We start from the raw sequence: 24,164 nt of genomic DNA on the forward strand, positions 1-24,164 counted from the left end.
CTGAGCTGGACAGGTACTTGGAATGAACGGAGGAGTGAAATGGGAGCGTGTTTTTTTTTTTTTTTTTGGCTGATGCTGCGTAAGCTTTCTTTCTTGCATCATATGCCTCTACTAATGCTAATAATTTGCAAATTGCAGTGTTGGTAATTGTAACTGTAATATCTTGAAATATTCAAATTTGTAGCCTTTCTCTACAAATCTGTTCTCTCCACAGCATGGTCTGATAATGGGTATCGGTAAGATACCCAAACATTACCTTATTAAACTGTATTATAATTAATAATATAGTTTTATATTATAATAATCTATATATTCAGTATGGAAGGCATTTTCTTTTGACTGTCAGTTTGAATGATAGGCTTTGATTAGACTGGAAGTGGTCTTAAATTGAAGCTATTTCTTCCTAGATGTGCACAAATTTGTTAAAATTTTAAAATTCCAAATAGTTTTATTTTATGGAACGGGCTAATTTTGTAATACAAACGAGAATAGCTCATTCATTTCATAGATGAAGCCACAAGAAGATGTTAACTGTTAAACAAAAGTTGTCTAAGTTGATAAGGCATTTTTTTTTAACAATCTGCAATTTAACTATTTAAATGATTAACAGTTTGCACAATTGTCATTTGTTCCGAGAAAAACTAAAAATAATAATAATAAAACTCTACTGCCAATTGCAAATTTGGCTACCTTAAAAGAAAGAACTAATCGTTAGGATTCCATTGTGCTGCTCGCTCATTATATGGCAATGAGTGTGTTAGCTCGCTCATACACTCATTGCCATTTGTTACATTTAAAATGTTCAGAAGTCATCATTTTATCATTATCAACTTCGAGTTTATTTATTTATTTATTTTTTTAAGGCGAGTATAATAATTTAAGGATTTAGAATTATGTCACAATGAGGAAGACTTGTCCGCCAGCATGCTATTATGATTGGTTGTGTTGAACGTACCTTGCAGCGAAGAAGATGCACACTTTTTCTTGTTTCTGCAAATGTATTCAGGATTGGTCTGAAATAGTGAAATAAAAGTGTATAAGTTTCCTCAGATACAAGAAATGACAAAGGATTCGATGTGTACTGGCTTACCTGCTTACGACAAAACACTCGCTACATTTCTTTAAAACAGCTAGAGAAAACTTTAAATTTGCATACTAATGCAAGAATGAATTTTAAAAGAGAAATTCAGATATGCATTAGTTTCAGGTCTGTGGTTGAGAATTTTTTAGAGAACGATAAAGATCCGGACTACCAGACTGCTGTTGAAATTATGTTGGCGAACTTCAAGAAGTTGGGCCGCAACATGATTGTCTCAGTAAATTTTTACACTTCCACATTTGAAAGTGTAAGTGAAGAACAGGGTGATAGGTTTAAACAGGATATTAAACATATGGAGATGAGGTACCAGGGGAGCTGAAATGTCAACATCAGGGCTGATATTTGCTGGATACTGCGAGGTACAGTACAGTAGAAGTATCTGCAAGAAAACACAACAATAATAATGAAAGTTTGACTGAGTTTTTAAAGTGAAAGGTGAGTTTTTAGTGTACTTTTTAATATTTTGCCTGTCCTTTTCAGTAGTGTTTTATTAGAGATGACAATGAATTATCCAAAAATTTTACCAAGGGCACTAAAGTAGGCAGCCTTACCGCATATAGATTTGACTCCATCTGATTTGACTTTGCCATTCTCATTTAAGAGATGGCAGTTTCCTATTCGGCTGGCTGTAAATAAAATTCAAGGGCAAACGTTTGATAGAGTCGAAATTTCGCTTACTAACCCTGTATTTAATCACGGCCAATTGTATGTAGCAATATCTTGGGTCAGATCATTCCAGCGTGTTAAGATACGGTTACCAGAAGGGCACAAGAATATAAAAAATTGTTTTCAAAGAAGTATTATAGAGACCTGTACTACATTTTGTACATGTGAAATTGTTATGCAATGTGCACCTTTTGAATAATTGGAAAGATGGTGAAACGAAAGAAAATTTAAGTTACCTCAGAAATGAGAAAGGATTCGATGCATACTGGCTTACCTGCTCACGACAAAACATGGACTTCATTTTCTTTAGGATTGCTAGAGGAAAACTTGCTACCAGTTACAAAATTTTCACAATGGCTACTGCTAGTGTAGTTTATTAGGTAAATAGCCTAATAAACTATATTATTAATTTCACATGATATAAGAGTGATATGATTATAATAATAACCTTTATGTTAAAATATTTCATAAAATTAAGACATGTCAGTGCTTACTTACTTCAATATTCACGAGTATTTATGTATTTATTTATTTTTTCATTCCAGTAACCCTATAAAAATCATGTCGAAGTTGATGTCGAAAAAAAGACAAGTTGATGTCGACTGTCACGTTTTTAACGAGCAGTGGCCAGTTGTTTACTTTTTTTGCACTGCTCAATGATAATGAAAATGAACGTGTCTTATTTGCAGTGAAGCCTTGTCGTGTTCAAGGAATATAATGCAAAATGTCACTACACCACAAAACATACCTCAAATTACGATAAATTTGAAGGAGCTTTGCAGCAGAAAAAACTCCAAGAACTAACTCAAACTTTTCAAAGTCAACAACGGAAGATTAGAACTTTTACTCATCAAAATTTATATGCAGTTAGAGCTAGTTTTCGAGCTTCCAAAATCATTGCCGAAGAAGGAAGGGCCTTTATGGATGGAGATTTTGGAAAACGAATTTTTTTGGCAATTGAAGAAGAAGTATGCCCTGAGAAAGTAAAGAATTTTGCGTCTGTAAGTTTATCCTCATCAACTGTAACGAGAATTGAAGATTTAGGAGCCAATGTACAAAATCAACTTGTAGAAAAAGTTTGTGAATTCGCACATTTTTCAATAGCAATTGATGACAGTGAAGATACAAGCCATACAGTTCAATTACTAATTTATATTTGAGGTGTAAATCAAAATTTTGCAGTAACTGAAGAGCTAGTTGCATTAAAAAGCTTGAAAGATATACTCAAAAATATATAAATATATTTTTGAGTATATCTTTTTTGAGTGTCAAAAGCAATTGACTGCCTCAAATTGAATTTGGATTTGCTATCAGCAGTTACCACGGATAGCGATAAAAATATGGTCGGTACTAAAATTGGGTTCATGGGTCAACTTCATAAATATCTTGAGAGTAAAAATATTAAAAAATATAATGCAATTTCATTGTATAATTTGCCAGCAGTCTTTGTGCAAAAAATATTTGTGCATAGATTTAGTCATGTCAACTGTAATATCAACAGTAAATTATATTTGCAAGACTAGTCTGAATCATTAACAATTCCAAAATTTCTTTGAAACTATTGAGGCCGAATACTGTGATTTGTTGTATCACACTGAAGTACGATGATTGAATCACGGTAACGTGTTGAAGTGATTTTTTGAACTTAGGATCGAAAAATCAAAACCTGTTCTGGAACTGTCAGATCTCAAATGGTTGTGGAACCTTGCCTTTTTTAACAAGCAACCTGTTAACACCTGAATTTTCTTAATATGAAACTACAAGGACGAGACAAACTTGTCAATGAATTGTATTATAATATCAAAGCATTTGAAACAAAACTGGAGTTATTTAAAAGTCAACTACTTCGGAATAATTTTTCACATTTTCCATGTTGAAATAATTTATCTAAAAATATGCCTAGTTGTAATTTTTCCACTGAAAATTTTATTCAAAACGTTAGTTGCAGGAAAATTTTTGTGGCTAGATTTTCTGATTTTAAAAATAATTCAAAGGTGTTTGAACTTTTTCAAAATCTGTTTGACGTACCCGTCAACAATGTTGATGAGAATTCAAAATTAGTGTTGGTAATCATCAATCTAATGATGCACTGAATACAATATTTAAACATGAAAATCTAATACAATTTTATTCAATATTATCTGAGCTGGATTATCCAAAAATTAAAAATTTTGCAAGAAAAGTTACATCAATTTTCAGAAGTATATATATATATATATCTGATAATTAAAATAAATATGATATTTAAAATAAAAACATCAGCCAGTAGTACGGCAATAATGCAGAGCGAAACGAAACGCAAAAAAAGAAATATAAAATAAACAAACAGGGAAGGGAAAGTAAAGATAATAGAACAAAAAGGTAGTCGATAATCCCCTGTATAATTAAGTCATTAAACCCAATTAATACAATGATGTAAATTTAAAATAATGCCAATTATAAATAATTTAGCGGTACCTCCCTCGAAGGTACCAGTTCCAAAAGACGTGAAATATCACCAAAAAAGGGTTAAAGAAACTACCAAAAACTAAAATATCAAAATGATAGACTGACCATCATGCCCCATATCGACAGAGGACCACGAGGCCAATAATGGTCATGGAATCGCTGCATTTCAATCGTCATACAAATCATCGCAAAGGCTGAAATATCGAAGGACCAAACCACCCCTCCATTCCCCGATAGATCAACCAATGCAGAGGATTTGCATGGCGGTGGTCCTTATGCAGCGAAAAATAATCTATAGAACAGACAGCACTCTTGATCAGAGCCACACCACTGACATAATGCAAGCTTAACCAGCTTATATAATGTCAGTCTATCATTTTGGTATTCTATCATTTGATGGTCAGTCTATCGATGGTCAGTCTATCGATGGTCAGTCTATCATTTTGATATTTTAGTTTTTGGTAGTTTCTTTAACCCTTTTTTGGTGATATTTCACGTCTTTTGGAACTGGTACCTTCGAGGGAGGTACCGCTAAATTATTTATAATTGGCATTATTTTAAATTTACATCATTGTATTAATTGGGTTTAATGACTTAATTGACTAAATTATACAGGGGATTATCGACTACCTTTTTGTTCTATTATCTTTACTTTCCCTTCCCTGTTTGTTTATTTTATATTTCTTTTTTTGCGTTTCGTTTCGCTTTGCATTATTGCCGTACTACTGGCTGATGTTTTTATTTTAAATATCATATTTATTTTAATTATCAGATATAATTAGGCATCATGTGGAGGATGTGCATTTGCTGCCTCTAATGATAGCTACATAGCCATATTTATTTATTTTTATTACTTTTGCCTAACTTTTACCTTACATAATATATATATATATATATATATATATATATGTGAGCAGACCTTTTCAAAAATGAAATATGTAAAATCAAAAATACAATCACGTCTAACTGACCCGCATTTACATGACTTTTTAAGAATTGGAACTAGCACTTTAAAACCCCATATTACAAAACTTATTCGCACTGTACAACTACAATCGTCACATTAATTATAATTTTGTTGTATTACTAACTGTATTTTTGTGATCAGTACAATAAATAAGAAATAATTAATCTTTTTGTATTACTATTTTTGTGATTAGTACAATAAATAATAATTAAAATTTGATATAAACAAACTGATATATTTTATATTATCCATCAATTTATTTTTGAATCTGTAGATATAGGTAGGTATAAAATTTGTTTTTCTGCATGACTTTAATGTAGTTTTCAGTAATTAGGAATTTTCCCCAGCTCACCAAATATTCCAAAAATTCATGTGTCCCTCTTCTCTAAAAGTTTGGCGACCCCTGATCTTGATAATGCAGTGTAACATTTTTTCTTCTGACACTTTTTCTCTGGCTTTCAGTATTTCAGTCTAATTTCATCTGTACCTGCTGCTTTTCTATAGCATGATCTTTTCTTTCTGTATTCAAAGTGTGGACTTATGCTTGCATCAGAATTGGCATCTTTATCCATGAACCTGAATTGCTAGTATCATTTTAATATAAATAGTATTGCAAAAGGGGCAGCCACTTTCTGTCCCCAGTGAGGCCAAAGTCAGAAAATGTGCATGCAATTTTCAAATTATTTTAATGCCTGCATTGAAATATATGCAAATAAATGCGTTGAAATATATGCAAATAAATGCAGTCTAGTAGTGGAAAATTAAAAGTACACAACTTAGCTGCTGACTTAGACATGACTGAATGAATTATTCACTGATTAACCAGAAAATATTTGAGAGGCACTTACTATCTGATAAGAGACTAATTCTCAAAACAACTATCACATTAGTGTCTGGAGCTTTAAATAAACAGAAGATTCACCTTTTCTTTTGATGCTCTCTATATTGAAATGAAACAGTGAAAGGAGTGAAGGTGGAGTTGGGTTTCTGGTCCATAAAGATTTTAAAATCAACATTTTGGAATTCAAAAGTACATCACCAAGGGTGTCAAGACTAATACTCAAGATTTCTAAGAGGTACAAACTAAAGATTATAATGATTTATGCACCAACATCGAGCCACGATAATGAAGAGGTTGAAGAAATGTACACCGAAATTGAGTCTTCTAGATGAGCAGAAAACCCACTACACTATTATTATGGGGGACTTCAATGCTAAGGTTGGAAAAAGGCAAAACAGTGCAGAAAGAGGAACTATAGGAAATTTTGAAATTGGTGAAAGAAATAAGAGGTGAAAGACTTTTGGAATTTGCAGAATCTCAAGGACTGTCAGTAATGAACACTTTTTTCAAGAAAAGGGTGAACAGAAAGTGGACATGGAAGGGTCCAAATGGATTAACAACTAATGAAATCAACTTCATCCTCACTAACAGAAGATATATTGTGAATGATGTTACCGTCCTGAATAACGTAAATGTTGGAAGTGATCACAGAATGGTAAAATGTACACTTGATATAGATGTAGGAAAGGAAAGGAAAAAACTGACTCGAGTAAATAATACAAAGGTCTTTGAGATAACAGAGGAGGAGAAAAAGCAGTATGTACTGGAACTTAAGAACAAGTTTGAGCATCTTCAGACTGTTCAGGACCAAGATATCGACAAGGAATATTACAACTTTCTGAAAGTGATAAAGCCTAAGAAACCTATAGGTAAAAAGAAATTCAAAGAAGAAAAAAATCAGTCAAGAAATACTTGTCATGCTGAACTAAAGATGACAAATGAAGAACAAGAAAAACACTGACAGAGAGAAAATTGAGTACACTGAGTTAGTTATGCAAAGCCATTAGAAAGAGACTCAGAGGGGACATAAAAAAATTTAACACAAGAAAAGTAGAACAAGCATTAAGGGAAAACAAAGGATTTAAATCAGCAATACAGAAAGACAAATGATACTGAAAATGAAGAATAGCAATGGTGTACTTATGAATAGCAGAGAAGGCATAATTTAAATAGCAGAAGACTACTATAAAGAGTTATACAAGGAGTGAGTGAATGATGCCAGCAGTGGGGAAGATTGATTGCAAATTAGTAACATATACAACATACCTGATATCCTTCCTGATGAGGTAGAACATGCTTTGAAGAAAATGAAGAATCAGAAAGCTGAGGGGAAAGATGAAGTTACTGTAGAGTTGTTAAAATTGGGAGGAAGAGACGTGACACAAAAACTGCAAGACTTCACAAAATGCATTAGAAAAGGTGTGGTGCCTAAGGAGTAGAATAATGCAATCTTAGTTTTGCTGCATAAGAAAGGAGATAAATTGGAAATTATCGACCAATTAGCTTTTTATCCCACATCTACAAGTTGTTCACAAGGGTCATTATTAACAGATTAGAAAATTCTTGATGAGAATCAACCGAAAGAGCAAGCTGGCTTTAGGACAGGATTTTCAACTATGGATCACCTTCATGTAATGTCACAGCTAATGGAGAAAGCAAATGAATATAAAACACCATTATCCCTGGCATTTGTGGATTATGAAAAGGCATTTGACTCCATACAGCATCAGGCAATGTTTCAGGCACTGGAAAGACAAGGTATAGATTTCCCATATATTATGATTTTGACGAAAATATATGAGAATGCTACCTCCTTTATCAGACTAGACAAAGACAGTAATAAATTGAAAATTGAGAAAGGAGTTCGACAAGGAAACACAATATCTCCGAAGTTGTTTACTGCTGCCCTTGAGGAAGCTTTCAGAAGATTGGACTGGTCGCAGAAAGGAGTCAATATGAATGGAGAGTAACCATTTACGATTTGCAGATGACATTGTGGTCATAAGACACGATTCCAAAGAATTAGAGGAAAATCTTAATCAGTTATGCGGAGTTAGTAAAGATTTTGAAATAAAGATGAATATGGCCAAAACAAAAGTAATGATGAACAAGTATGCTACAGAAAGGGAAATAATGATTGAAGGAGCAGTAATTGAAAAGGTGGAGTCATGTACTTATCTGGGACAAGTTATTAGCTGTGTAATAATGATAAATGGCTGGAAGTCAAGAGAAGAATAAATTTTGGATGGATAGCATTCAGGAAATATAGTCACATACTGAAGAGCAATATCCCAGTTTGTCTGAAACGTAAAATAATGAATCAATGTATACTCCCCACCATGACTTATGGAAGTGAAACTTCCATAAGCGAAGAATGGAACGAATTATATTGGGAATCAGACTGTTAGATAAGAAGAGAAACACATGGATTAGGCAGCAAACTCAAGTAAAGGACATTCTTATCAAAACTAAAGAACTAAAATGGTCTTGGGCAGGACACATAGCTCAAAGACATGATGACAGATGGACTAAGAAAATAACAGAATGGTACCCAAGAGGAGCTAGAAAAAAACCTGGAAGTCAAAGGCGGAGATGGTTAGATGAAATTCATGAGTTTTTGGGTAGTAAATGGAGGGCCAGTGCTCAAAACAGAAGGAACTGGAAAGATGCTGGAGAGGCCTTCATCCTGCAGTGGATTGAAAATGGCTGATGATGATATTGAAATGATATTGGCAAGTTAGGTTGACGCATGGATAATGACACGTCAAATGTGTGCGTAAGCCCGAAGCTTAAATGCTGAAATTCAATGCATGACTAGTGTCCCCAAGAGAGGAATTATATATAGAGGTTTGTACAGTTTTCAGATTGTATTCAGATAAATGTGATTCATGTATTGAAAAAAAAAAATTTAAGTGGGTGTGTGGGTGGGTTGATACTCTTGACTTTATTGAAGTAAAAAGTTAATTTTAGAAGTTTTGAAACACTTTTGTTGTGGGAACAGCTGTAGCATAGTCAGTGTGATGGTGCATACATACAGGGTGCAAATAATTTGCATCAGATTTAATATGCTCTATTTTCCAAAAGGGACATTAATTGGAAATTTTTCTGAGAAAATTTCCAATTAAGAATAGAGTTGTGGGTTACACATCCAATCATCTTTGTGACAGATAGCTAGTCTTTTCATGCTACACATTTCACTCTTACAATGTTGAAAATATTGCTTAATAAGTTTTTTTTTTTTTAATCTTTTGATAAAAAAAAATAAAATAACTAAATATAATTTTTATAGTTTCTACAAAACAGAAGATGGTAATACTTATCTTTTGCCAGAATCAAAAATAATGATTGATAACATCTGTGCAGCTCTTTGGCCGGTAGATACTAATTGGTATCGAGCTACAATTATAGGCTTGCCTACAAAGGACCTAGTTGAGGTAAATAATTTTATTTTTTCCTGTTTTAATTTTGCATTAATAGCATCCTTTGTTTCCAAATAGTATGTGAAATGCAAATAGAAATATTACCCAAGATACCCTGTGCTCTTCAGAATAATTAATTTTATTTTAAATCAAATACTTTGGTTCTTTTGCAACGTGTCAAAGTATTTTAGAGGTTTTGAAATGGGGAACAGATTGCTTATCATAATGGCCACTTATTACTAGATATTGAAAACAATTCCTTTTTTTTTTTTTTTTTTTTTTGTATCCCAGCCTTAATTGTTATAGTAGTGAATGCTGAAACACTTGTCAAATCTGCAGCTAGAGCAATGATTTCATTATGTAATATACTGAATGATTTTCCACTAATTTACAGAATCCATTTTGTGATGTAACAAATGATTCCTTAGCATAACTGCAACTCTGGTGTTAGGCTAAGTAGTTTGTGTACAAGTATAGATTTATTATAGCATGTGTTCACATAATTTGTAAGGTGCCTCCGTAGCCAGGCGGGAAGGAGCAGTAGTGCGTAGCACACGCTTCTTGATTAGACCGGGGTTCAAGCCCGTCACCACCAAACACGGAGGATGTGGAAAGGTCAGGGAATGATCACCACATATCCCTGAGCAATATGGCCTTAGTTGCTAATGCTCCTAAAAACAAATAACAAACAACAACATAATTTGTAACTCTATACCATTCCATGTGTATGGCACATGTTCAGCCACAAAATATGAAATGTGAATAGTTGTAGTTGAAAATTCCATTACCCTCTGGTATAATTTATTTAAAACCTTTCTGGTTAAAATTTGTCTATTGATGTTAAGAAGTACTGTATACAGTACTGATGATGACTCCATCATCTGATTGGTGGCTAATTGGTGGTATGGGATACTTAAAAATCTTTACAATTTATAAATAAATGAGCTGTAGGTGTATTCCATCTGATATTTACAGTATTAGATTTTTATGTTATCAGTAAAAATTAGTGCTGAGAAGTGCATTTAAAAATCAGTATAAAGTTAATTTATATAAGAACTAAAAGTCTCAATTCAGTTCCAGTGTCAAATTTTTATTTAAACAAATAAAATTGGCTATTTACACATTTTTTTTCCCCCATCAATTATATAATTGCAAAAAGCATTTCAGAGTACTTTTTGTGAAGATTCCTTGAAGGGTGCCGCCATTCACATATGATATATCTAAATACAGCTTTTTCACTCTATGCTTCAACACTCATTTGTACCACTTCAGAGGCCAATTTCTTAAGAAAAACAAAATTTTAATGATTATCTATGTCCAAAGATTATTGAAGCCAATTCAGAAGAACAGTGCCCATGGAAGTATCTAGAAAAGGCATGTAGCAGAAACAGAATCTCTCTCTCTCTCTCTCTCTCTCTGCATGTGTGTGAGAGAGATGGATCGTTACTTAACTTAGCACACTTATAGTAGAAGCTATATGACTATGAATAAATTTGCATATAATGGATTTAGTTTGGTGACTGGCTGATTTTGTCACGAATTCCTTAACACATTCGCTGCCAATCACGCACCAGCGCGTGATGTTGCAGCAGTATTGAAGAGCTGATCACGCTCTGGCGCGGGATGTGGCATCATTACCCAGTAGCCAATCACTCGCGGGCGCGGGATTCATTAGACTTTTGTATGAAGTTGTCAACTTCAGTTGGCATTGTGTTTCTGCTGTGTATATTTGTTTCGGCGTCAAGTTAAGGGTCTAAACTATATGTAGTTGTATGTGGTGTTGGATGTTTTGTTACGTGACGTGCAGAATAGCCTTGTAATATGAGTTGTGCAGATGACAGTTTAGCAGGCCAGTCGCGCCCAAAAAGAAGAAAAGTGCAATATAAAAAATCCCTTACAGATGAAGAAATTGCAAAAATGTTGGAGGATTTATCTGATGTATATCCCAATGACGTTAGTTACGACGATGACAAAGATCGTAATTTTCAGTAAATTCAAATGAAAGGATCCCTCCAAAGGACGATTTGGAAAGTGTAGATGAAGAAGATATTGTGGAAGAGGCTACACTTCCACTGCAGGATCCCGGTAAGTTGGAAAAGGTCATGTGGGAAAATGACGTAACATCGATGAAACAGTTTCGTTTCACAAAATCCGAGTCTTTGCTGCAACCCGTGCCAGGTGATAATCCAATAGATTACTTTCGTCATTTATTTACTGACAATATCTTGGATGAAATAATTACACAAACAAATGTTTATGCTCATGAAATACTTCTTCCCCGAGAAAATAAAGAACATTCTCGAATGAAATGCTGGTATTTTTAGGATTAATTTTACATATGGGAACCATTCGACTCAACTGCATACAATATTATTTGAAAACAGATAAGCTGTTCTAATTACATGTGTTCGCAGATAACATGAGCAGGAATCGTTTCTTATTATTACTGCGGGCCTTGCATTTTGCAAAAAATTAAGAAAAGAAAGAGGTATGTCCACGGGATCGCTTATATAAAATTCGAAAAATGGTGAATCTGTTCAATGCACGAATGTCGGAAATATATTATCCAGGACATGAGATTAGCTTAAATGAGTCTATGATATTGTGGCGTGGAAGGCTTGTTTTTCGACAGTACATTCAAAACAAACGCCATAAGTACGGCATCAAGTTATATATGATCACAACGCCTACTGGCATGGTTATCAAATTTCAAGTGTATACCGGTATGTTGGATGATTCTGATGGAAAAGGACATGCACAAAAAGTCGTCATGAACTTACTTGATGGGATGTTAGATGTCGGGCATAGCATATTTATGGACAATTATTACAATAGCTATGAACTCGCTGACAGACAAACCCATTGTACTGGGACAATCAGAAGTAATAGGAAATCATTTCCGAAAGAGGTTCGAGAAAAAAAGCTGAAGAAAGGGGAAACTTTATCAAGGTGTGCCTGTGGTGTAATGATTGCTAAGTGGAAGGACAGAAGAGATGTCAGTTACATATCTACAGAATACCAAAATGATATGGTGGAAATGCAGAACAAACGAGGTGAACTGAAATCAAAACCATTGCCTATAATTGAGTATAATAGGTTTATGTCAGGCATTGACAAGCAAGATCAAATGCTTGCCTATTATCCTTGCAAAAGGAAAACCATTAGGTGGCCTACAAAAATATTTATGCATATTTTGCAACTAATAATGATCGATGCACACCATATCTATAATAAATATTCACATAACAAGGTGCTGCAACTTTATGACTTCCGTTTATCAGTGATCAGATCTTTATTGAAACAGCCATCTGATCTCCCTCATACTGTGCATGATGTACCTGAATTGGAACATGTGCTCAAACCACGGGAAAAAGAAAAGGTGGAAAGATATTGAGGAATCAATGCAAACATTGCTATTCCGAAGGGAAACGTAAGGATACAATCTATATCTGCAGTGTTTGTGAAGGATCACCCGGCTATTGCTTAGATTGTGCGAAAATTATTCAGAGTAACATTCTTACACATAGTATTTATAATCTGTAGTGGTTCGGTATGAAATAAAACGTATTTCTTAATGTTACCATGTTTTTTGTTTTATTATTTACAAACTACATTATTATGTTTTTGTGTCACGCGCCAGCGCGTGATGCGGCATTTAAAGCCAAATTTGACCTCCAGTGCCTATCACGCGCTGGCACGTGAATCTCCAAATCTTTTGGAAACTGTTTATACGACACTTAAATATTGATATGGTATACCGAACAATCCCTTATTACCAATTTTCAAGCTTTTTCGTTATGGAAACACAGTCGGCTTCTGGCGACAGTCTCCGCCTTCTGTGCTGGGCTATTGACGATAGCATGCTGCCTCATGACCGGCAGTGAACATGTTAAGACTGATGTATGTTTCCTTACAGTGCTTAGTTAAATATTATTTGACTATTAATTTATATATAATAGTATTTGGAGACCAAGTTTTTTGAATCAAATTGAAATGATTCAATTTTGCAAATTTATGCATGCACACACAGTTTTCAGTACTTCCTAATCACCATTATGCCTGGCATTTGTGGATTATGAAGATTGTCACTGAAGATAAAGAAATACATATTTAGAATCAGTTTTTCTCTCGTTATAATGAAAGAATTGATGTGCAGTGGTCCTTGGCTGGAGAACTGACAGTGCACAAGGAAGCTTGAAAGATAACATTATCCCAAGTCATGCTTGGCATTTTAACAGTTCCTCATAGTGGTGCTGAGTATCAGAGGATATTTGGCCAAGTGAGAAAAACAAAAAACTGATTTTGGAACATTTCTTTCTGCTGAAGCTTTGGAAATGCTCTTGAAAGCCAAATCCAGGCAACAGGCCATTGTTATGAACATGACTGAATCATAATTTCTGAAGAAGTGAAAAGTCTGCAGCAGTATTGTTCTTGAAGTGGTCATAAACAGTTGATGTCTAACAGATGAACCAAACAGAAATGCACAGAGAGAAAAATCCTAGGTAAGCTAATGTTTGAAAGCATACTATACTAGTAAATAATTCTACTGCTTTATTTTAATATAAAATGTGTATGTTGTCAGTGAAATTTGATTTCATGTGTAGTGTGGACTTCACAGAAACCTGTTTTTTTTTTAATGAAAAATCTCCTTTGCTTTCTTTTTTGTGTTTTTGAAAAAAAAAAAAAAAAAAAAAAAAAGGCTATTTTCTAGAATTTTTTCTGCTTACAATTACCAGATTTCTAGCTTTCCAAAAGTCAGAAGTTGGTAGCCATGCATGTACAACCAAAATACCACCTATTATAAAAAATTGTATTCATTCTAGATTACAAAATAAAATAGTATTTCTTATTTGATATTTAAATATTTTTTACAAATTCAATTTTGACACTTTTTATCCTATCTATATGTCATTTGCAGAAGTATGTGCCTTATTACTCTAAAAGCTCAGATTAGGTTTACTACAAGTTTCAGTAATCATTATCAACCACTGTGGATCATTAGGAATGTTACAGTTCTTACAGTAACATTTCGAGAATGGAGAATAACCACATTTCAGGAAATTTTTGTTTTAGTTATGAATTTGATCAAGTCGGATTTCAAGAGGAGAAAATCCAGATGGTAGCCGAAAAGTAGTTGGTGATAGAATAAATGTTATGAAGTATTTCAGCATCACTTTTGATTTCAGAAACAATATGTAAAGCATATCCTACTTAAAGAACTATTGGTTGCAAAGTGAAAATGGAGAATGGCAGCAAATTTGAGTCTAAAAGGCCACAAAATTTAACCTGTTCTGATTTATGCAGTACTTCCTTCAGAAAGGACACCTGAAAAACAGGGGTATTTCTGGATATATATAGTAATATGTTGAAAGTGTATGGGAGAAGGCTGTAATGATCGAATCTACAGTTTATGAGAAATTAATGAGATAAAGAGAAAAAGGAATGAATAGTAAAGGAATGAATATTGTGAAGTGGGATGAAATAAAATTTCATCCCACTTCACAATAAAATGAGGTTAAAAATAAAATAGAATAAAGTGGATAATGTATCGTTGTATAACTAATGATTTCTCATAATCTCGAAATTATGAGTTATATGGCAATACGTTATCGACGATATATTGCTTACATTTGTTTTCTTAATATAAGATCACTGGGGTAGATATTTTTAATCTCTTCTAGATTAGTCGAAAAGAAATGTCTTCTATGTATCAATATGTTTTAATTTGGTTACTGCTCTTTTTAATGTACAGTAATACCCCGACTTACGCTAACTTGGAGTTACGCGGTTCTTGATTTTTTCGTTTGGCAACGCTGCCGCCCACTATCTTCAAGGTCGTTTTTCATATGTTATCGATATCCGGTGCGACGGCGGAGATTGAGAGCGAAAGATGAACAAAATTCAACTTTGCTGCTTTTATGTTTTTTATATCAGTGAAGGGGAAACACATTTCACCATAATAACATAAAAACCAACACAATTCCAGCTATCGGTATAATCGCAAATGCAATTAGATCGAGTTTACTACCAGTTTATAACAGATTTCACTAGCAGAAACGCAACTGGATTTTTATTGTTTTATGGTAGTAACCCCTAGAAATGTGAGGTGTTAATAGTGTATCTCTGCCTTTATGGTGTTGTTTATTCAGTTGCTACATGCGCGCAGCTTTGTTTATGCGTATCAAGCGTGCCTCCTCATTTTGTAATTGTGCTTTATTCCCTAAAAATGAGTAAAATACTTAATTAAAAGGTGTGAAAAGGAAGCGTCCTGGTGAAGACACTGCAGATTCAGAGAGAAAAAGAAAAGCAATTATCGATAAACAGAGGCGGACTGGGTCAAAAATTCTTACCCGGGAAAATTTATAGTGGCCTCACACTATGGTTTATGGCCAAAATCACACTGGCCCACCGGGGTTTCCCCGGTAAGGCTTATGGCCAGTCTGCCTCTGTCGATAGAGAAAAAATATGAAATTGTGAAACGCTTTGAGCGAAATGAAAGACCATGTGATATTGCACGTGCTACAGGCCTAAATGAAGCAACGGCGAAAAGCACATGACAATTGCAAACTTGACAGGTTGAAAATTGAAAAGGGCTCAATTGTAAAGGGCTTAAAAATTTTAGAAAACATAGACTCCAACGAAGAACGCGTTATAGCTACAAAGCAAGGAATAAAAAAATTATTAGCTTGCTACGAAGAAATTCTGCGTGAAAAAAAGAACGCGCTGTGTCGTCAGACGAATTTGTTAGATTTTATGAAGCCATCGACATCGAAATAACTTTTTTACGTAAGTCATTTGTTTTTTTTAATACATATTTTGTATTAATATGTATAAAGAACTGCAATTTTATTAATATTTTTCTTCTAAACTAGTGTTTTTGTTAGTCCTTGGTCCCAATTAAGCAAAATTTATATGTATTTATATGCAAAGTTGTACCCCGACTTACGCGAATTCGACTTACGCGATTTTCATCGGACCCACCTATCGCGTAACTTCGGGGTATTACTGTATTAATTTTCATGGTAGCGTAGAAAGAGGTTTGCTGCCAATACTGAGCATTTGGAGCCCATTGGAATCTCTATTACCTATTATATATTTCTGCCTTCAAAGATGTAATTGTTAAATAGGCACAACTCTGTATATACTGCCCATTTGCTTTTTCAGATTTTTAATTTTCCTTTGTTCTCTTTGAAGTATGCATCCAATACTTTTTTAAGCTTATCCAGTGGGGATGGATGTGAATAGGTTGGCAAAGTCGTGTGTTTCTGTATTACCGATATTGGACTGTCTTGAATGTATTTTAAAACTTCACTATTACTATTTATTATCCATGTATAATCCCCCCCCCAAACTTATTGGCAACACCAATTACATTGGTGTTGCAATTTTTACCGCTGGTAATATATCTGAAATTAACTGGTGTTTTTGAAATTTTATGAAATAAAGAACAGTATATTTATATTTATCTATTTTAATCTTTAATTTCTTATGTAGTGCTAGTATTTTGTTAACCATGCTTCTTTTGTTGGTGCTGACCCGCTTGTATGTATTCCTTTTTGTAATTTCATTTTTAAGTGTTTCTGCATAAAATTTTTTACAAATGATGTTAAGTAATTGGTGCCCTTGTAATTACAAATTTATTTTATAGTTCTTTAATTTGCCTTTTTATGCTTGTATTTTTAAATATTGTGGATTGTTCATGTACCATGTCTTTAATCCGAATTGTGCTATCATCCAGTACGCTTATCCAGCTGTTAAAATCTTCAATTGGTGTGCCATATTTCAGGGCTGATTTGTAAGATGAAAAGATGAAATTACAAAAAGCTACACATACACAATGAAATCACTTTTCACTCAACTTGGAAATTCACACTGACATTATCACTAGCAAAGCAAGCCAAGTAAAGGGTCATTCAATTTCAAGTCATGCTGTTTCTGAGAACTGCTGAGTTGAAAGATACACAACGAAAAATATATTGTAATAAAAAAGTAGGTACAATGCAGAGAGGCTAAATTTTTAACTAATGGCAAAACTGCCAAGTGCCACAAAATAGCTGTCTCTGATAACAAAGTTGCTTAGAATGAAATTGATGACATTGTAAATTCAATTGCACTAAAGCAGATACACTGCAAACCTTGGGCTGCGTATGGCATGATCCATGTTTCATGGACTTCTACAGCGTAAGTGTGAAGCTGTGCTTGGCGGGGTCATTTCTCTCTCTCTCTCTCTCTCTCTCTCTCTATATATATATATATATATATATATATATATATATATATATATATATATATATGCATGCATGCCTGTTCCCCTCTAAGGGCTTAGAGGGAACAGGCATTCTGTGTGTTATCAGACACTCAGTCTAATAACACAGATGGATCCCATATCTTTCTATTTCAGAAGATTTAGGAGAATTCTGGTTGGCCTGCCTCCCTAAAATCCACACACACACACACACACACACACACACACACACACACACACACACACACACACACACACACACACACACACACACACACACACACACACACACCTTACATTGATGGTAAACCCTGTATGTAACTTTAATGGCAATGAATATGTAGAGTGATTCTCTTCAAGACTCCTAGTCAGTGTGAAGAGGAAAAGACCAAACCCTCCAGCACATGACAACACAATGAAACAAATGGCCCTGTGTCCAGTGGCTTTCACTCCCCCTCTTACGGCAGCAACAGGATCATAGTGGAAGCAGAGGGTGCTAAGAATCTCTGGGTATGACTAGGCTACCATGCACGGAAACTGAACTTGGCATGTTACAACATAAGATTGCTCGTCAGTGAAGATAGGATATCAGAGCTGGAAAAGGGAATTAGAAAATGTGAAAATTGGAAATATCATTGGTTTGGCTGAAACAAGAAGAAGAAGAAATGAATCACAAGTTTATCAAGTGGAAATCTGCTGTACATCAATGGAAACTGTGAAAAGAGCAAAAGTGGAATTGTCTTTCTGGTCCATAAAGATATAAAAAAAATATTTTGGAATTCAAAAGTACATCACCAAGGATGTTAAAACTACTTCTCAGGATTTCTAAGGTTAGATAAGTTTATAGAATATCATAATATACTGCTGTTATTGGACTAAGTTCAATAGCAAGGCTTAATTATACGGTACTCACCTTAGATAATCTGCAGTGGTTACTTGAGGAGGGTTGGAAGAATAATTTTCTTCCAATCCTCCTCAAGTAACCACTGCAGCTCATCTAAGGTGACTACCGTATAATTAAGATTTCTAAGGTTATAATGATTTATGCACCAATATCGAGCCATGATGATGAAGAGGGTGAAGAAATGTACACCAAAATTGAGAGACTTTTAGATGAGCAGAAAACCCACTACACTATTATTATGGGTACAGTGACCATGCATCCTATATTTCAGGAAGTTATATCTTTAGATTTATTTATTTTTCAAAAACCCACTTTTGTCCTTTATTTTTTTTAGTCACTTAACTTTTATGTATGAATGGAACCACTTAATATACAGTCTGATTGCATGAAATCTTTTTCTAATCTAATATTTGCTTCTTAAAACGTCACGGCTCACTTAAAATGCATTAGTGTTTTATAGTATTATGCAAGTGTTTCAGGGAAGACCTGATGTAGCGAGTATGCTTCGCACGGAACAAACTTCCATCTGTTGTTGTTGTAGAAGTTGATAGCTTAAATAGATTCAAGGCAGAACTAGACAAACATTTGGAGCGAGTGGGTGGGTGAAATGAGAAGGGTTTTTTTTTTTTTGGCTGATGCTATATAAGCTTGCTTTCTTGCATTATATGCCTTTACTAATGCTAAAAATGAGGAAATAACCTGCCTTCATAAATGGCTCCTACTGAGAGAATATTTTCATTAATAAACAATGTGGACCAGAGAAAAAACAACTAAAAGTTGAAACAGTGAAAGAATGCATTTATACTAAATGCAATTTTGATATGAGTATCATGTATGCAGTTTTATGACTTTTTAAAAGATGACTGATATTTTAAAAAAAAGTACATTCCTGCGAAAAATATGAAAATTGAGTTGTCTTTTTTAAATAATTTACTTATATTATTTGATGTTAGATATTTTTATTAGAATATGCATTTTGTTAAATATTTTTGTATAAAGGTTTTCTTGATTTTGCTCTTGAACTATCCTTTGCAAAACAAAGTAATAAAAATAAGCTTTTTTTTAATTTAAAAAAAAATTTTTTTATCCTTATTAACCAATTCAGATATGCCATTTTTTTTCAGGTTTGTCCTTTATTTTCTCTGGTTTGTCCTTTATTTTCTCCAAGAAAATGTGGTTTCCTAAATTATGGGGGACGTCAATGCTAAGGTTGGAAAAAGACAAAAAAGTGCAGAAAGGGAAACTATAGGAAATTTTGAATTGGTGAAAGAGGTGAAAGACTTGTGGAATTTGCAGAATCTCGAGGATTGTCCGTAACAAACACTTTTTTTCAAGAAAAGGGTGAACAGAAAGTGGACATGGAAGAGCCCAAATGGATTAACAGCTAATGAAATTGGCTTCATCCTCACTAACAGAAGATATACTGTGAATGATGTTACCTTGGTCAGCGCGACGAGGAAAAGACCAAACCCTCCAGCACGACAGCACAACAAAACAAATGGCCCTCAGTCCCCAGCGGCTTTTACTCCCCCAATTACGGCAGCAAGAGGATCAGAGTGGAAGCAGAGGGTGCTAAGAATCTCTGGGTATGATCAGGCTGCCATGCACGGAAACTGAACTTGGCCTGTTACAATATAAGATTGCTCATCGGTGAAGACAGGATACTAGAGCTGGAAAAGGAATTATAAAATGTAAATTGGAATATCATCGGTTTGGCTGAAACAAGAAGAAGAAATGAATCACAAATTTATCAAGTGGAAATCTGCTGTACACCGATGGAAACGGTGAAAGGACTGAAGGTGGAGTTGGCTTTCTGGTCCATAAAGATATAAAAACCAACATTTGGGAATTCAAAAGTAAATCACCAAGGGTGTCAAGAATACTACTCACTTATTTCTTATCTACTTATTTCTAAGAGGTATAAACTAGAGGTTGAATAAATATACACCGAAATTGAGAGTTTTCTAGATGAACAGAAAACTCACTAGACTATCATTATGGGGGACTTCAATGCTAAGGTTGGAAAGAGACAAAACAGCACAGAAAGGAGAACTATAGGAAATTTAGGAATTGGTGAAAGAAATGAAAGAGGTGAAAGACTTGTGGAATTTGCAGAATCTTGAGGAATGTCAGTAATGAACACTTTTTTCAAGAAAAGGGTGAACAGAAAGTGGACATGGAAGAGCCCTAATGGATTAACAGCTAATGAAATCGACTTCATCCTCATGAACAGAAGATATATAGTGAATGATGTTACTGTCCTGAACAAGGTAAATGTTGGAAGTGATACAGAATGGTAAGATGCACACTCGATATAGATGTAAGAAAAGAAAGGAAAACACTGGCTCAAGTAAATAATACAAAGGTCTTTGATTTTTCTCCTCTTATGAGATAACAGAAGACGAGAAAAAGCAGTATATACTGGAACTTAAGAACAAGTTTGAGCATCTTCAGACTGTTCAGGACCAAGATATCGACAAAGAATATTACAACTTTCTGAAAGTGATAAAGCCTAAGAAACCTATAGGTAAAAAGAAATTCAAAGAAGAAAAAATCAGTCAAGAAATACTTGTCATGCTGAACTAAAGATGACAAATGAAGAACGAGAAAAACACTGACAGGGAAAAAAATTGAGTACACTGAGTTATGCAAAGCCATTAGAAAGAGACTCAGAGGGGATATAAAAAAATTTAACACAAGAAAAGTAGAACAAGCATTAAGGGAAAACAAAGGATTTAAATCAGCAATACAGAAAGACAAATGATACTGAAAATGAAGAATAGCAATGGTGTACTTATGAATAGCAGAGAAGGCATAATTCAAATAGCAGAAGACTACTATAAAGAGTTATACAAGGAGTGAGTGAATGATGCCAGCAGTGAGGAAGATTGATTGCAAATTAGTAACATATACAACATACCTGATATCCTTCCTGATGAGGTAGAACATGCTTTGAAGAAAATGAAGAATCAGAAAGCTGAGGGGAAAGATGAAGTTATTGTAGAGTTGTTAAAATTGGGAGGAAGAGACATGACACAAAAACTGCAAGACTTCACAAAATGCATTAGAAAAGGTGTGGTGCCTAAGGAGTGGAATAATGCAATCTTAGTTTTGCTGCATAAGAAAGGAGATAAATTGGAAATTATCGACCAATTAGCTTTTTATCCCACATCTACAAGTTGTTCACAAGGGTCATTATTAACAGATTAGAAAGAATTCTTGATGAGAATCAACTGAAAGAGCAAGCTGGCTTTAGGACAAAATTTTCAACTGTGGATCACCTTCATGTAATGTCACAGCTAATGGAGAAAGCAAATGAATATAAAACACCATTATGCCTGGCATTTGTGGATTATGAAAAGGCATTTGACCCAATACAGCATGAGGCAATGTTTCGGGCACTGGAAAGACAAGGCATATATTTCCCATATATTATGATTTTGAAGAAAATATATGAGAATGCTACCTCCTTTATCAGACTAGACAAAGACAGTAATAAACTGAAAATTGAGAAAGGAGTTCGACAAGGAAACACAATATCTCCGAAGTTGTTTACTGCTGCCCTTGAGGAAGCTTTCAGAAGATTGGACTGGTCGCAGAAAGGAGTTAATGTGAATGGAGAGTACCTAAATCATTTACGATTTGCAGATGACATTGTGGTCATAAGACACGATCCCAAAGAATTAGAGGAAAATCTTAATCAGTTATGCGGAGTTAGTAAAGATTTTGAAATAAAGATGAATATGGCTAAAACAAAAGTAATGACGAACAAGTATGCCACAGAAAGGGATATAATCATTGAAGGAGCAGTAATTGAAAAGGTGGAGTCATGTACTTATCTGGGACAAGTCATTAGCTGTAATAATGATAAATGGATGGAAGTCAATAGAAGAGTAAATTGATGGATAGCATTCAGGAAATATAGTCACATACTGAAGAACAATATCCCAATATGTCTGAAACATAAAATAATGAACCAATATATACTCCCCACTATGACTTATGGAAGTGAAACTTGGGCACTCATCAAAAGAATGGAAGAGAAGCTGAGAACTACACAGAAAAGAATGGAACGAATTATATTTGGAGTCAGACTGTTAGATAAGAAGAGAAACACATGGATTAGCAGAAAACTAAAGTAAAGGACATTCTTATCAAAACTTAAGAACTAAAATGGTCTTTGGCAGGACACATAGCTCGAAGACATGATGACAGATGGACTAAGAAAATAACAGAATGGTACCCAAGAGGAGCTAAGAGAAAACCTGGAAGACAACGTGGTTCGACTGTTGATGATCCTGCTCAGATAGCAAACAAACTGAATGAGTATTTTGCATCTACATTCACACTTGAGGAGTTATTAAGGTTTGAAAATGGCAGAAGGTTATCAAATTGTAGCAGGGTGCTTAATGATTTTCTAATAACTGAGAGCAAAGTGGAGGAGAAATTGTTGAAATTAAACATAAGAAAGGCACCTGGGGTGGATGGGATCTATCCAGTTATATTAAAGGAGGCGGCAAAGCAACTAAGCAAACCCTTAGCCATAATTATGAGACTCAGGGGGAGTCTCATAATTATGGCTAATGAAATAATGAGCATCCTTGGACTCGGGGGAGTCCAAGGATGCTCTCATAATTTTGCACATCTCCAGTCCCCACGGACTGGAGATGTGCAAATGTATCCCCAATTCACAAAGGGGGATCGAAGGGTGACACGAGTAATTACAGACCAGTTAGTTTAACTTCTGTTCCGGGTAAAATAATGGAGTCACTGGTTAAAGATGCATTGCAGAATCATCTAGACAAGACTGCAGCAATAATTCAGACACAGCATGGGTTTGTTAAGGGAAAGTCTTGTCTGACAAATTTGATAGGATATTATGATGTGGTTACAAAGGAACTGGATTACAAAAAATAATTTTGATATCATATATTTGGATTTCAGGAAAGCTTTTGACACTGTTGCGCATGGAAGACTATTGTACAAATTGGAGCAGAATGGTATTAAGGGTAAGTTGCTACAATGGATAAAAGGATGGTTGAGTGGGAGAAGACAGAGGGTGGTAATTAATGGGTGCTGCTCTTCATGGACTAATGTTATTAGTGGAGTCCCACAGGGTTCGGTGTTGGGTCCTCTGTTTTGTATATTTATCAATGATATTGTATGATGAAGGTGTATCAGGCTTAGTGTCGAAGTTTGCAGATGATACAAAGGTTGGCAGGGTTGTTAATGACAGTAATGGCCGTGTGCTACTGCAATGTGATCTAGATAATTTGGGCAGATGGGCTAAGAAGTGGCAACTGAAGTTTAACCTTGACAAATGCAAAGTACTGCATATGGGTAGAAGTAATCTTAGAGAAACATACCAACTGTGGTACTACACTTAAGGTGGTAGAAAATGAAAAAGACCTGGGAATAATTGTGCAGTCAGATATGAAGTTTTCTGAGCAATGCAGACAGGCTGCCATTGCAGGTCATGGGGTTTTGTCAATAATATATAGGAATTTTGCTAGCAGGGAGAAGGAAGTGATTGTCCCTCTGTATAAGGCAATGGTCAGGCCCCGCCTTGAGTACT

At 34.6% G+C, this 24,164-nt stretch overlaps 1 protein-coding gene across 2 annotated transcripts in view; it reads left to right on the plus strand.

Annotated features, from left to right (window-relative positions):
* Window positions 1-24,164, plus strand: part of LOC150083889 (tudor domain-containing protein 5-like) — a 286,816-nt gene that overhangs the window by 87,808 nt on the left and 174,844 nt on the right. For both annotated transcript variants that reach the window (XM_090374933.1, XM_090374932.1), the window contains exon 9: window positions 9,311-9,455. In XM_090374933.1, the coding sequence (XP_090231059.1) occupies window positions 9,311-9,455 (145 nt within the window). The remainder of the gene's footprint in view (window positions 1-9,310; window positions 9,456-24,164) is intronic.

Source organism: Mastigoproctus giganteus, chromosome 6 (assembly GCF_048544385.1).
Source record: "Mastigoproctus giganteus isolate SK-2022 chromosome 6, ASM4854438v1, whole genome shotgun sequence".
Classification (NCBI taxonomy): domain Eukaryota; kingdom Metazoa; phylum Arthropoda; class Arachnida; order Uropygi; family Thelyphonidae; genus Mastigoproctus; species Mastigoproctus giganteus.